This window comes from Chelonoidis abingdonii, chromosome 2 (genome assembly GCF_003597395.2).
Source record: "Chelonoidis abingdonii isolate Lonesome George chromosome 2, CheloAbing_2.0, whole genome shotgun sequence".
In the NCBI taxonomy this organism is placed as follows: domain Eukaryota; kingdom Metazoa; phylum Chordata; order Testudines; family Testudinidae; genus Chelonoidis; species Chelonoidis abingdonii.
Genome location: NC_133770.1, coordinates 103,807,755 through 103,820,569, shown reverse-complemented (window position 1 = coordinate 103,820,569; position 12,815 = coordinate 103,807,755). Strand labels below are relative to the sequence as shown.

Here is a 12,815-nt window from a genome sequence, read left to right as displayed (position 1 = left end):
ACCATACAAAAATGATTCACTAGTATGAACCCCTGCACCCATCCTGAGTCTCGCTGAAGTAATAGAACTCACACGAGTGTGTGTATCTGAATGAACAGTGTTTATGTTTACAGTGCAAAAATGGCTTTGTCTGCACAAAGTCCAATTTTGCCATTGGGAAGATTTGCTCACTCAAGACAACACTCACAGAAGCATCAAGTTTCACAGGAAAATATTTAAAATATACACATGACACAAATTCTCAATGGAAAAACAAGGGGGAAGCAGTTTTGTGATAAGTTCTCTCAAAATATAAGACATTCTGATTATTCTGGTTTTCCCAGGTTTCCGGGTGGGGGCTCAAAAGCCTGTTTTGTTTGTAATTTTAAGATGAACTTTTAAATATTGAATCCTGTTGCTGCCGACAACACTTGGCAAAAGGATTACAGTTTTATCAATTATAAACACCCCTGATTTTTGTATGTTTTCCTAGTTCAGCTTCTCAGGCACTAGTGGCATGACACGTTATACCCAAATATTGCCTGCATTATGCAACATAGAAAATACTGATATGTCAAACATAGTTTAAAAAGAAATGAAATATTTTATGGACAAAACGGAAAGAATAAAGAGATTTAGTAAACAATGTTTAAAAGATTTCAAACATCTAAGGAACTTTTCAAACAGGTAAAAGGCTGGAAGGTAAACATCAGCAATAATGAGTACAAGAATAAAAAGAATATGTACAAGGCACAGATAGGCATATGTTTACTCGGAAATATTTAAAGACATCTGTGACCTTCACATGGCATGCTCAGAAAGTTTCCTTGCAGAGAGACCCAAGAATTTCTACAGTCCACCTACTGAGGTCATGAAAGGCACTTTCTTAAGTCCAAAGCAGACTGTGAAGTGGTACAATGGGATCTCACAAAATGGGGTGACCATGCAACAAAATGGCAGATGAAATTCAAAGTTGATAAATTCAAAGTAATGCACACTGGAAAACACTTATAAAATGATGGTGTCTAAAGTAGCTATTACCACTCAATAAAGAGATCATAGAGTCTGTTCAAGGTGCAGCAGCAGTCAAAAACAAACAAACAAAAAACCCCAATGTTTGGAACCATTGGGAAAGAGATAGATAAAATGACAGAAAATATCATAATGCCACTATATAAACTCATGGTACGCCCACATCTTGAATACTGTGTGCAGTTCTGGTTATCCCATCCCATAGAACATACATTAGAATTAGAAAAGTTATGAAGAAGAGCAACAAAAGTGATTAAGGATATGGAACAGCTTCCGAATGAGGCGAGACTAATAACACTTGGACTTTTCAGCTTGAAAAAGAGACGACTAAGAGGGGATCTGACAGCGGTCTATAATATCATCAATGACATGGAGAATGTGAATAAGGAAGTGTTATTTACTCCTTCACATAACGTAAGAACCAGGGGTCAACAAATGAAATTAATAGGCAGCAGGTATAAAACAAGGCACAATCAATCTTTGGAACTCATTGCCAGGGGATGTTGTGAAGGCCAAAACTATAACTGGGTTAAAAAAAAAAACTAGATAAATTCATGGAAGATAGGTCCATCAATGGCTATTAGCCAAGATTCTCAGGGATGCAACCCCAAATGCGGGGTGTCTGTAGCCTCTGATTGCCAGAAGCTGGATCACTCAATGATCACCTGTTCAGTTCATTACCTCTGAATCATCTGGCACTGGCCACTGCCGGAAGACAGGATACTGGGTTAGATGGACCATTGGTCTGTCCCAGTCTGGACATTCTTATGTTCTATCAGTTTCACTCATTATCTTACTAATAACCAAGTATCAGGAATCAAAAACTAATAAAGGAATATGTGAAATAAGTTTTGAATGTACTGATTTCAAACATCTTTTCACTGGTGTTTTCAATAAAGATCTGCTATTCTTTATAAAAGAAGACAGACAGCATGGCTTAGTGGTCATGGTGATCAAATTAAATCCTGACAGCCTGACTCTCATTAAAGTACCATTGAAGTTAAAAGGAGTTTTGCATGAATAATGAGAGCAGGATTATAGAGTCTTTCTACTATAGGCTGAAGGTTCAAATGAAGTCGTGGTTGGTAGTAAATGAAAGTCCTTCCCCTCCCTGTTTAGTGACCTATGCAAAATGAGTAGGAGTCTTACTCTTTTCTATAAATGGAAAGCATTTGTAATACACACACAAAAGCCATCACCAATGTGGCTAAGCAACCTTTAATAAATTCCCAGGTTGCAACATCAGGGGAGTAGACAAGGATTTCAATGACATGGAGATTGATCTACCCTTCTACAGGTGGTCTGTCCATGTCAGAATGGAGATATACCAGTGGGATTGTTTGCTCTGCCTGTGCCTAGGCTATCCTGGGGGCAGAATGAGACAAGATCTCATTAGCTCCAACAAAGCAAGCCAAAAAGCGGAAAGCCTCAGGCAAGAGATAGTTTATGGATGAAGCAGGTGGTTTTGCAGGGAAAGTTTATAAACAGCAGAGGAACCTCAGCCAAGATTTATGTTTGTTGCTCTTAACAATAAAGAAAAACTTCAGGTACAAAATTTAGTTCTGGATACCCAGCATACATATTCTGTGCTGAGAGGGAGGTGGCAAATCAGCCCATTCACAGAGTCCTTAACAAGTAAACTACTACACCTTGCCACAGGATATGGCACATTCTAAATATAGGACACAGGGCTTTCAAGTCAATACTGGTGTGACATGTCTGTGCATTTTTAACACCTATAGGTTTTGTTCTCTAGGACTCTCATTCTGACATCTATCAGGAATATTAATTTGATAAGAAATGTTTTAAAAATAAGGCAAGGGCATAATAAAATGTATTAACTTCTGACTTTCATAGGAAAACTCACTCTTTTCCTCCTTCCCAAGCATCCTTGTAATTTTTGGGCATTTGGAATGTCAATGTATTAGATCACTCATGCACACGGACTTTTACAATATGGAGTAAGGGACTAGTAAAATGTCTGAACATTTTTTGTTTCTAAAGAGGTCAAGGGACTCATTCACTGAAAGATCACTTGCAGAATTGTTTGAAAAAAGCCAAACTCAAACCAACAGCTGAGTTCAGTGTCATGAGGGAAAATTTGCTAGACTGGTCCACTCTGACATTTGAAGACTGGCTTTAAATGGAAACACATATGTTTCTGGTTACTTACTGTTACATATGTAAAACTGTGGTTACTTTGCTTTCTTCTTTTCTAATTGCAGTGATGGGAGAGAATGGAAAGATTCATGAATAGGGGGAATTTTCACAGCAAAAGGCTTCTACACAGGAGTGTTACAAAGATATTCTAAATTAGGTCACCCAGTCTTTAAGAAAAGTTTGTGCTTCATATGTGGAACAAAGGCAGTACATGAACTCAAAACATTAAATGAGGCATCAGAAATTCAAGCCATCTTTGTACTAAAAATACAACAACAGCCATGCCTCCTCCTCCTAGGCAAAGGCTACAAGGCGTCTCTAACAAAGAAAGCATATACCGAAGCCCTGTAGGTTGGTATGTTAGGAGTGGAAGAGAACCAACCCTAGCAATTTCACTTGAGAGCCTGACCTCAGACCAACATTAAACTCCAACCGGAATGCTGCACAGACACCTACCTTGCCCCAGGGCCCCTCCCTGCCACAGCAGGGGTCATTTGTAATCTCTCAGTCATTCCTTCCTCCCAGTAAAATAGCAGTCTATTCCTCAAATATCTCAGTTGGCATTTGGTGGCTTGGCCTTTTACCAAGCCTTCCTCCTGCATCAAATGTCCCATCCTGCCTTCTTCTAGGCACTTCAGATGGTGCTAAGTAATTGCTCACCTCCCACCTCAGTAGCTTCTTTTGGGAAGTCGAACAGCATACGTTATTTTCTTCCCCACCTCTTTATCAAAGAGTTTCCCATGGGACAGGATATGCAAGCAATCCCTCTTCCTAATAGTGAAGACGGAGGGGGAAATCAGGCCTTCCTAATTCTTGATGAGTCTTCTTGGAGCCTCATTTTTTTTCTTTGTTTTCATAAGGCAGATCTATTATTTATTTATTTTAATATAAAGACATTGAGAGTTCCATCCAGCTTTTAATGTTTAGGGCCTGTAGTGCACTTGATCCACATAAACAGTTCCCATTGATGTAAGACCCCTATGGACATCAAACACTAACCCCCTTCTGAGCACATATGAGACTTCTCTAGTTTAAAGCTCATGCAAACACTAACCACCAAACTATTCTGTCTATTCCAGAGTGAGTTGAGAGTTCATTTCCAAGAAACCGATTATAGCATTTTAATACTCAGATTTTTTTTTAAGCTTTACTAAATCTAGCCAAGAGAATGTTGCTGCAATGTTATTTGTGGGGGAGGATTTTTTACACATTATTAGGAAAATAAAGAGCAACACTTCCCTCTTGCATGGAAGCTTTAACTCTAAAAGAGATTATTTTCTTTGTTTTCTTAGTATATGGTAGTCAGCAGTCTGACTACCTGATGACAACTATCTTAAATGCTGTTACCCCTGTTTGTGCATATCCCAATTGCCTTAAGTATGATGAGGGCACTTTTATTTCCATATTCCTGCACCCTGATACACAAGAAATATCCTTATTACTGCTGGACTGTCTGGCTATGTCTGTTTCAGCTCAGATTATGTTGAATTGGTAAAGCAGCTTGCTCTATTATTTCTCTCTTTTCAAATGTGAAATTCTGAAATTTCTTCTTGGCCTTCATTCAAATTTACTTTTCCTTTTATGATATTGTGTGAAGGAAAGAGTTTTGTGACTTGGCTTAAAAAATATTAATCCTGGCCAAACAAACCATCCTTATGTTTATGAAACTCTGAGGCCTCTACTTTCTCTGTACTACACTTTAAAATTTCTAACAAGCCTGACTGTGTGCAAAGACAGTAGCCATTTTGTTCTGAGTGATGCTGTAGCCTTTGCAGAAGAGGCAAATCACACTGTGATTCCTAGCTAAAATAAAATTCATTTAGACCAAAAGAACACGGCTGCTATCAGTGTAAGAGAAAACATAGCCATTTCATGATGTGAACAGGTAATATCATGTCTCTCCTGTTTTAATTAGAAGACACAAAAAGCTCAGGATTTCAATAGTCTCAATGAATTTTTTCATTACAAAAACCAGGGAAACACAGTTGTTGTGAACTAATCAATAGAGAGCCTGCTGGAGTTTAAATAGTCCCAGCATGAAAATTATAGTCAGTGAAGATTAAATTTGTTTTCCCGATGACTGAATTTGGCAATCAACTTAAATCAAGTAACAAAATTATGCCATTGCCCATACAAATAACAACATGAAGTGACACAGAAGGTCTGATTCAAATTTAGTTATCTTAAGTTTGCTTCTAGATGCTGTTAAATCCTTTATAAAAGTAATCAGAATATTTCAATTTTAGGGAGAAGGTGTGGAGCAAGGGGAGGAAACAAAAAACCCCATCAAACCCCATTAGGCTCCTAGTGGTACTAAATGGACTCAACATTTTAAGAGTGCTTTCCCACCTTCCCCATTAACTTTTATTCACATTCCAGAATGTAGGGTAAAATACTTGTTGATTGCATGCTTTAAGAAGACAAAACCAAGGAATTCAGCGGTCAGAGTTACAGTTCAGCCTCTGTTAATCCATTGTATCACAGCTAATGAAAGAAAACCACTAAATGCTACAATATTGGGTTTGGAAAAATTTAAAATATCAAGTGCTGTTCTACTCTGATAAAGTAAAAATGGCATGCTTTACTCAATCAACCTGAATTTTGTGTGCATTCACTTTCACTATTCCTATACTGTCAAAAGTATTTGTGTTTTTACTTCTTCTGTTGGTTCTGTAGAGCCAACATAGTTAAGAGAGAGTGAGCAGGATTATATTCTTTTTTATAGATCATTAGCAAAATCTGTGACCCATCACTCCTGCATAAAACCTCACAGGAAAACAAGGTTGCACATCTGTAACTGAGAGCAGAATTTGGTAGATGTTGAAATGCAAGAAGAGAGGTGACTCTCATATCTTTTGTTGAATTGGCAGGCAATTAGAATAAACCTTTCATTTGTAAACTGAACTCATTCGCTATGGAAATTACTGAGTGGAGACAAATATTGGACACCACAACACTACTTTTACAGGGTCTGAAAAGCAAACTTATCCAAAACTATTTAGTCATTTAAACATCATAAAATGTGCTGAAAAAGTAAATGTGCTGAACTGCTACTCCTAATCTGAGACAATTAGCCATTATCGTAACATCAGATTTGTTTCCAGGTGAAATTTCTTCCTGTAAAGTATCATTTTTTCTAGTTTTAAAAAAAATACTACTACTTCATTCTAAGGAATGTGTATTTTCTCTTCCTCTATATACTTATTGTGGTTTGCACTGTCATTTAATAAATGCATTATGACTAGAGCTGTGTGAAACAAAGTCATTTGGATACACAGGGGTTTCATAAAAATATTTACTCTGTTTAAGTTTAAAGAGTTTATCCCTTGAGTTTGGCTTTGAGTTTCTGCTTCAAATGAACCTAAAAATCCAAAATGAAAATCAGATAAAGCTTCAGAGCGTTGCCTGGTTTCAGGTCAAAACTACAGAATAGTGCTGACTTCCCATCTCAAACCAAAAACTGTCTAGGTTTGCTGAACAGCATAGACCTAAGACTACTAGGAGGGTCATGAATACCGATGGTGACAAACCTGGCAAATTGCAGGCTTGTAATAAAACATGAGTTTCCTCTGATTCTGAGTTTCGTTACAGAAGGTTGCTGAAATTCTGACACGCTATACAGCTGGGTCCACAACATGGAGACCATTCCGTGATCACCTCTACTAAGCTGATGCTTTCATTTCATAAATTGAAGCTCACCTTTCAAAGAAACTTTTTCTCTAAAGAGAAAAGAGTAATTTTACAAGTATTGCAACACTCGCTGTAAAACTGAAATTAGATCCTTAAAAAAAAAACAACAACCTTTTTCAGTCTTTCTAAAGCAATATATGAAGAAAGGGATTAGCCTGAAACCTTAGTTGTGTTGCAAAGGCAAAGGTTCCTGTGCTGTGTGCCTCCAGATGATCTGTCTTGCTATAATTCCATGTGCTTTTATCCTGCTTGTACCGGAAAGACACACACTGTACTTAAATCCCCCTTTTGACATAGCAGTCCAGTAGCATCTTTTTCTTTCCTTATTGCATTATTTTATCTGCATAAGTCAGATGAAAATGCTATTAAGAGAAACGTACACAGCTACTGGGATTATTTTTTTTTCTTTTTTAGCGAATGTGATTTCAAGGAAGTGACTCTCTACCTCTGTTCCTTATTCTCTCTCGTTGGCACTCAAGGAGGAAAAGTAGTTTTATTCTTATTTTCAAAGATTGACTGGTCAGTGAGAACATGCTTAATTAACTAAACATCCCTCATTGCATTTATCCAGATGAGATGAATATCTTAACTGCCCATTCACATGCACAAAAAGAAATGATTTTCAAAGTGGTCACGTCAAACCAGAAAAAAACCAACCCTAAAACTATGAAAATTCAGACTTAAAGGGCTCAACAAATACATATGCCAAATTATTTTTTCTTTGTTTCACCAAAATACTATTTAACTATGAAATTCTATATTTCCTTCCCAGTCCTAATCCTGCAGTCTTTATGAACACAAACTCTCAATCACATCAATGGGCATTTGGCCTGTGAACGAACCATAGGAGTGGTCCCTTACACATGGTCATGTTTTTCTTTAATACTCAGTTTTTACACAGTTGATTTCTTTGGGTACATTACAGTCCAACAGTGGCACAATTCACTCTGAAGATGAGTTCCTTCTTATATTTAATGGTCCAGAGAAGAATTTTAAACCCAATAGGTACATGTTCAAAAAGAAGAAAGGAACTTAAAAGGCATTTCTATAACTAAGTATTATTATTCTTTTCATAAAATGAAATAACAACAATTTTTTATTGACATCTTTTTCTCTCTTGCTTATTGCTTATATAGCCTGAAATGCATGAGGAGAAATTCTGGCCCCCTTCTAGCCAACAGATAAACTTTCCTTGGCTGACAGTTTTTTTGTGAAATAACTATGTAAAAGATGATATCCTCTCAGACTTGATTCACTCAGGAGTATGTTGGGGTGGCTTCTGAGACCTTCTCCATTCACTAGCCACCAAGCCATTATCCATCCAGCTCGATGTCAAACTAACCACTGAGATTTCTTTATTGGCATACAATCAAACTACATTGAGTTGATCAGACACAAGTGTACCATCCAAAGTTATACAGCACTGATCTTCCTTTATATACATTTCCACATTACATTGCATTATACATTTTGGAATTGGCTTGTTTACTGTGTAGAAACCAATCCCTGTACAGCATGCTGCATCCACACACTGTCCAAGTATAATTTACTCTTTACCTCATCTTTATGTTCCCAAAATATCTTATACATTGTTATCTTGCCAATTCCAAATGGTTCTGTGGGTGTTCCCTCTTATCTTCGCTAGTACAGACATTCTGCTTCCAGCCTGCAGATCCATTACCACCCTAAACCAGTCTCTCAAGAAATGAGGCCTCACCCACGTCTAATTACTTATGTCCAACCAGGCCGACACTATACTGGGGCTTGGGGTAGGACCAAATCCATCACTCACCACATGGTATGGTGCACGTTGGCTCCTCACCACTTTTGCAGCAGTCACTTTATTCCCTGGTCTGGCATATGGATGACAACTCTGTGCATCCCATTCCAAAACCTGTACTTGATTGGGAGAATATCACCTTAATGAAAAGCTTTTAGTTCATCCTGTTCAAGTTTCTGGAGTTTGTTTTCTAAGGCGCATCCAGGTAAGAAACTTTTTATAAGCCAGTAACCGAGGTGAAAGTAAGCCGGTACAAAGTACCGGTAAAAAAAGGTGCAGCAGTGTACTGGCAAATAAAGTGGAGCACTCAGTACTGGCTTACTTTCACCCCTTTGGCTGCATAACAAAAAGTTCAAATTCAAAGCTAATAAAAGCTTGGAAAGGGAAAACTCACTGTCACATTTGTTTGTTGAAGATTGCCTCATCCAGGGGGCAGAAAAGAACTGCCCTGGCTTTGGTCACCCCCCCTCAACAACTGTGAGTGAAATTAACAAGGATACCAGAAAAAGCCCTTAATCCTTCCGTTCAGACCGTGGGGTGACCAGCTATGTTTAAACTGTTCCTATGCAGGCAGCAGGTGTCCAGGGCAGGCTTCTCCCTCAGCCAATCTCCCTGCTCCCTGCTAAAAGCTAGAGAGGAGCCGCTCCAGCCCCGCTGAGTGCGGGGGTTGGAGGAAGCACTGAGCCTAGCCCTGTCGACAGCCTGGCTGGAGGAGGAGGGAGGAGAGAAACCAATGTGACAGTGAGTTTTCCCCTTCCACTGGCTTTTATTAGCTCTGGATTTAAGCTCTACAGCCAAATGGCTATTATATTCTGCCCCTGCCTTGGTCTCACCATCCGGTCCCCTGTCAACAACCGTGAGTGAAATTAACAAGGACATCAGAAATAGCCCCTAATCCCGTCGTTCAGACCACAGAATGACCAGCTAAATTTAAACTGTTCCTATGCAGACAGCAAGCTACCTGGAGATGCTTCTCCCTCAGCCAGTCCCCCTGCTCCCTGCTACAAGCTAGAGGGGATTCCCTGCAGCCCCTGCTGAGTGTGGGGTCGGGGGACCCATACTGGTATTTTACTTTCACCCCCTGGCCAGTAATGGTGTCCAGAGAGTAAATTCATCTCAGGTCAACATATCAAATATTCTGTTCCCATTGATGTAAGTAGGAGCTCACACATGCAGGGAGAGCATAATATCAGAGCTGAGATATTTGGTGTGGATATAAGAGGAGAAGATTGCCTTCTCACTGTGCAAACCATTGGAGGTGAGGCTGACCTATAAACATTTGGATCCACAGAAGACCACAAACCTAAAACAGTGGGTTTTCAGAATAGGGATTTTGGTTTAGATCCATCTGCACTTGATTTTTGTTTTCTTTCAGGTCACAAGCATTAAATCATCAGACTTCTGAAGCAAATCATTACTCAATAACTGATCTCATTATAATAAAAATTCAATTTTTTTGATGGGGGAATCTGCTGTAGATACATGGAGTCAGAGTCTAAGGCCAGATGGGACCACTAGATCATCTAGTTTGCCCTCCTATATATATCACAGGTGACCAACACTACTCAGCACCCACACACTGAACTGAAAGCCACAGCTTTAAAATAAAAAATGAAGAAGAGGTGACTAACTCTCTGTATATACCATTAGCTCAGCAAGCTAAGAAGAGACAGCAGGTCTTAAGGAATCCAATTTGTCCAACAAATTAAAGATTTTAAAAATCTAACTTGTTACACTATTTACCACCATCTGGGAACTGGGAAAATGCATTAAATGAGGTTGGAAACGATCACAAACATTTGTTTTGAGGAATACCATTGGTGAATTAAAAAAAGGCCTTTATAGATCCCACGTATGAACACAGGCAGGAGCAAATGAGCAACAGAAATGCTCATCTCTCAAAACTGCTTTTTGAATAATTTCAGATCTCTCCATAATGAAACAATAATGCATTTTAAATGCTTTTAAAATGGTGCGTGTTATAAATATGTTCAGTATGACATTGAGATTTCACTCAAAAATAGCACAGTTTAAATGGAAATGGAAAACCTGTGAAATGTCAGTTTTTCATGAGATTACATGAATTTTGTAAAATCCAACAAAAGACAGAAACCAAAGACTGAGATTGTCGAATTTCTCATTAAATTTTTTGCATAATTCTAGAATGTGACATTAAAGTATAAACAAAAAATTGCAAATCCGAATTAAACTGGTAATTGGATTTTTCACCAATTTGCAGGCATCTTGGTTGTAGCTTTGGTAGTGAATCTAAGGTAACTGTCCTCTCATAATAGTAAGAGGGTGTTATTATAGGCATGTCAACGGAGAAAGACAGTAAATGGACAAGTCTTCTTTATCTTATCTACCATATTTTAGAAAACACTTTTCAAAAAGAAAAGGCCCTTTTGCTAGAATGACAACACACACACACAATGGCTTGCCCTGCACATGTAAGTCAGATGCTATAGAAGATACAAGGACATCTCTTTTCCTCTCTCTCCTCACTCCCAGTATATCAGTAGAGGCAGTTGTAATATGGCTATAATCAATATGGCTTGTAAGCAGTGGGCACTAATAGTGCTGCCTGCAGTACTTACCACAACAGAGGTAATAGTTTGACTTTCAGAATGGCCAAAGAGTCAGTTTGCACATGCGTCTGTTTCAATATCAGGTTATACCTACACTTAAAACGTTATAGCAGCAGCACTACCATCGCACTTCAGTGTAGACACTCACTGTAGTGACAGGAGGAGTTCTCCTATCCTTATAGGTAATCCACCCCCCAAAGAGGCAGTATCTAAGTAGATGAAGGAATTCTTCTGTCAATCTAGTGCTGCCTATGCTGCAGGATAGGGTGGCCTAGCTACGTCTCTCAGAGGCGTGGACATAGCTATTCTGATGTACGTTTTCAGTGTAGACACGCCTTTAGTGCCACCATTTAAGAGTTCTCAGCAATGCTAGGCAAGAGTTTAGGACAATGATTGAAGAATTCATGTAACCATTTGACCACCGAGGATGGAATTTTCAGCAGTCAAAATGGAATGTGGGCTAGATGCAAGTATCAGCATTCCTTCTCTCACAAAAAGGTTCCACGGGCTTTTTAATAACCACAAATGGCTCTGACTTGGACTTTTACATCTCAGCCAAAAGACATCAGTATTGTGCATGCCTTCTATATTATATTACAGTGTTGAAGCAAATCACAGTGTCACTTACAGTTGTGACAGGTGGCACCACTGTATCCAGTTCCATCACAAGTACATTTGAAGCTGTCCCACGTTTGGGAGCATTTGCCACCATGTTCACAGTGATTGGGCACGCACCTGGCAGGACAAGAGACAAAGAGAAAAACAAATAAACAACAAGATTTATGAATGGCCAAATTTTGAGCTGCCAAGTAATACATCATATCAATGCGGGTTTGCCCTACACTCATAATTAATCCTTGTTGTTTTAGGTAGATTAACAAAATTCATGACAAACTGTGCCAACCACACTAAAGATGATGTATCACAGCCCTGCTGTGGCTCCTTTTCAGACAGACTGTAGAAAAGGAAGACAATGGTGGGATATATTCACTTATCATAAATTAAGTTTTTAAAGGCCATGAATGACTAGTACCAGAATCATAATAACATCACAAGCCATGGATGTTTCTATTGTGCAGGTGATGCCATACCCCATGGATTCAAGACCCACAAGTCACTGAAAAGTAGAAAAGAATAGCAGTGCGATTCTGTTCATCTTTGTCCTGCCCACTACGGGATAAGACGGAGGCAGCTTGCCTGCTGGCTGAGATGGAAGTTACTAACTTTGCATTATTAAAACAAACCAGGTGCTGTGAACTTCACAATAAAAGCTTTAACAGGCTTTAATTCACTTGTGGCAAGCGTAATTCACTTTTACCCCATCTGCTGTCCAACTCTAGCTAAATTATTGTCAGAGAGCTGAGGAAATGAAAAAGAAAAGGTGGAATGGAAATGAATGAAAAATAGGGGAAATTATATCAGAACATACATTTATTATTTGAAACAGCCACAAAATGCAATTTCAAAGATTTGAATTTGACCAGTTTCTTTTCTATCAAAGATTCATTTAAATAGGAATTATCATAATACTTTCGCTTTTTGAAACTATTACTTGTCTCTTCTTGGAGCATGCTTTGAAATCTCAT

The 12,815-nt window shown here is 38.6% G+C and overlaps 1 protein-coding gene across 1 annotated transcript in view; it reads right to left on the bottom strand.

Annotated features, from left to right (window-relative positions):
- CNTNAP2 (contactin associated protein 2) overlaps positions 1-12,815 on the bottom strand; it is a 2,322,964-nt gene that overhangs the window by 1,098,366 nt on the left and 1,211,783 nt on the right. The window contains exon 11 of the mRNA XM_075062605.1: positions 11,858-11,964. Within this exon, the coding sequence (XP_074918706.1) occupies positions 11,858-11,964 (107 nt within the window). The remainder of the gene's footprint in view (positions 1-11,857; positions 11,965-12,815) is intronic.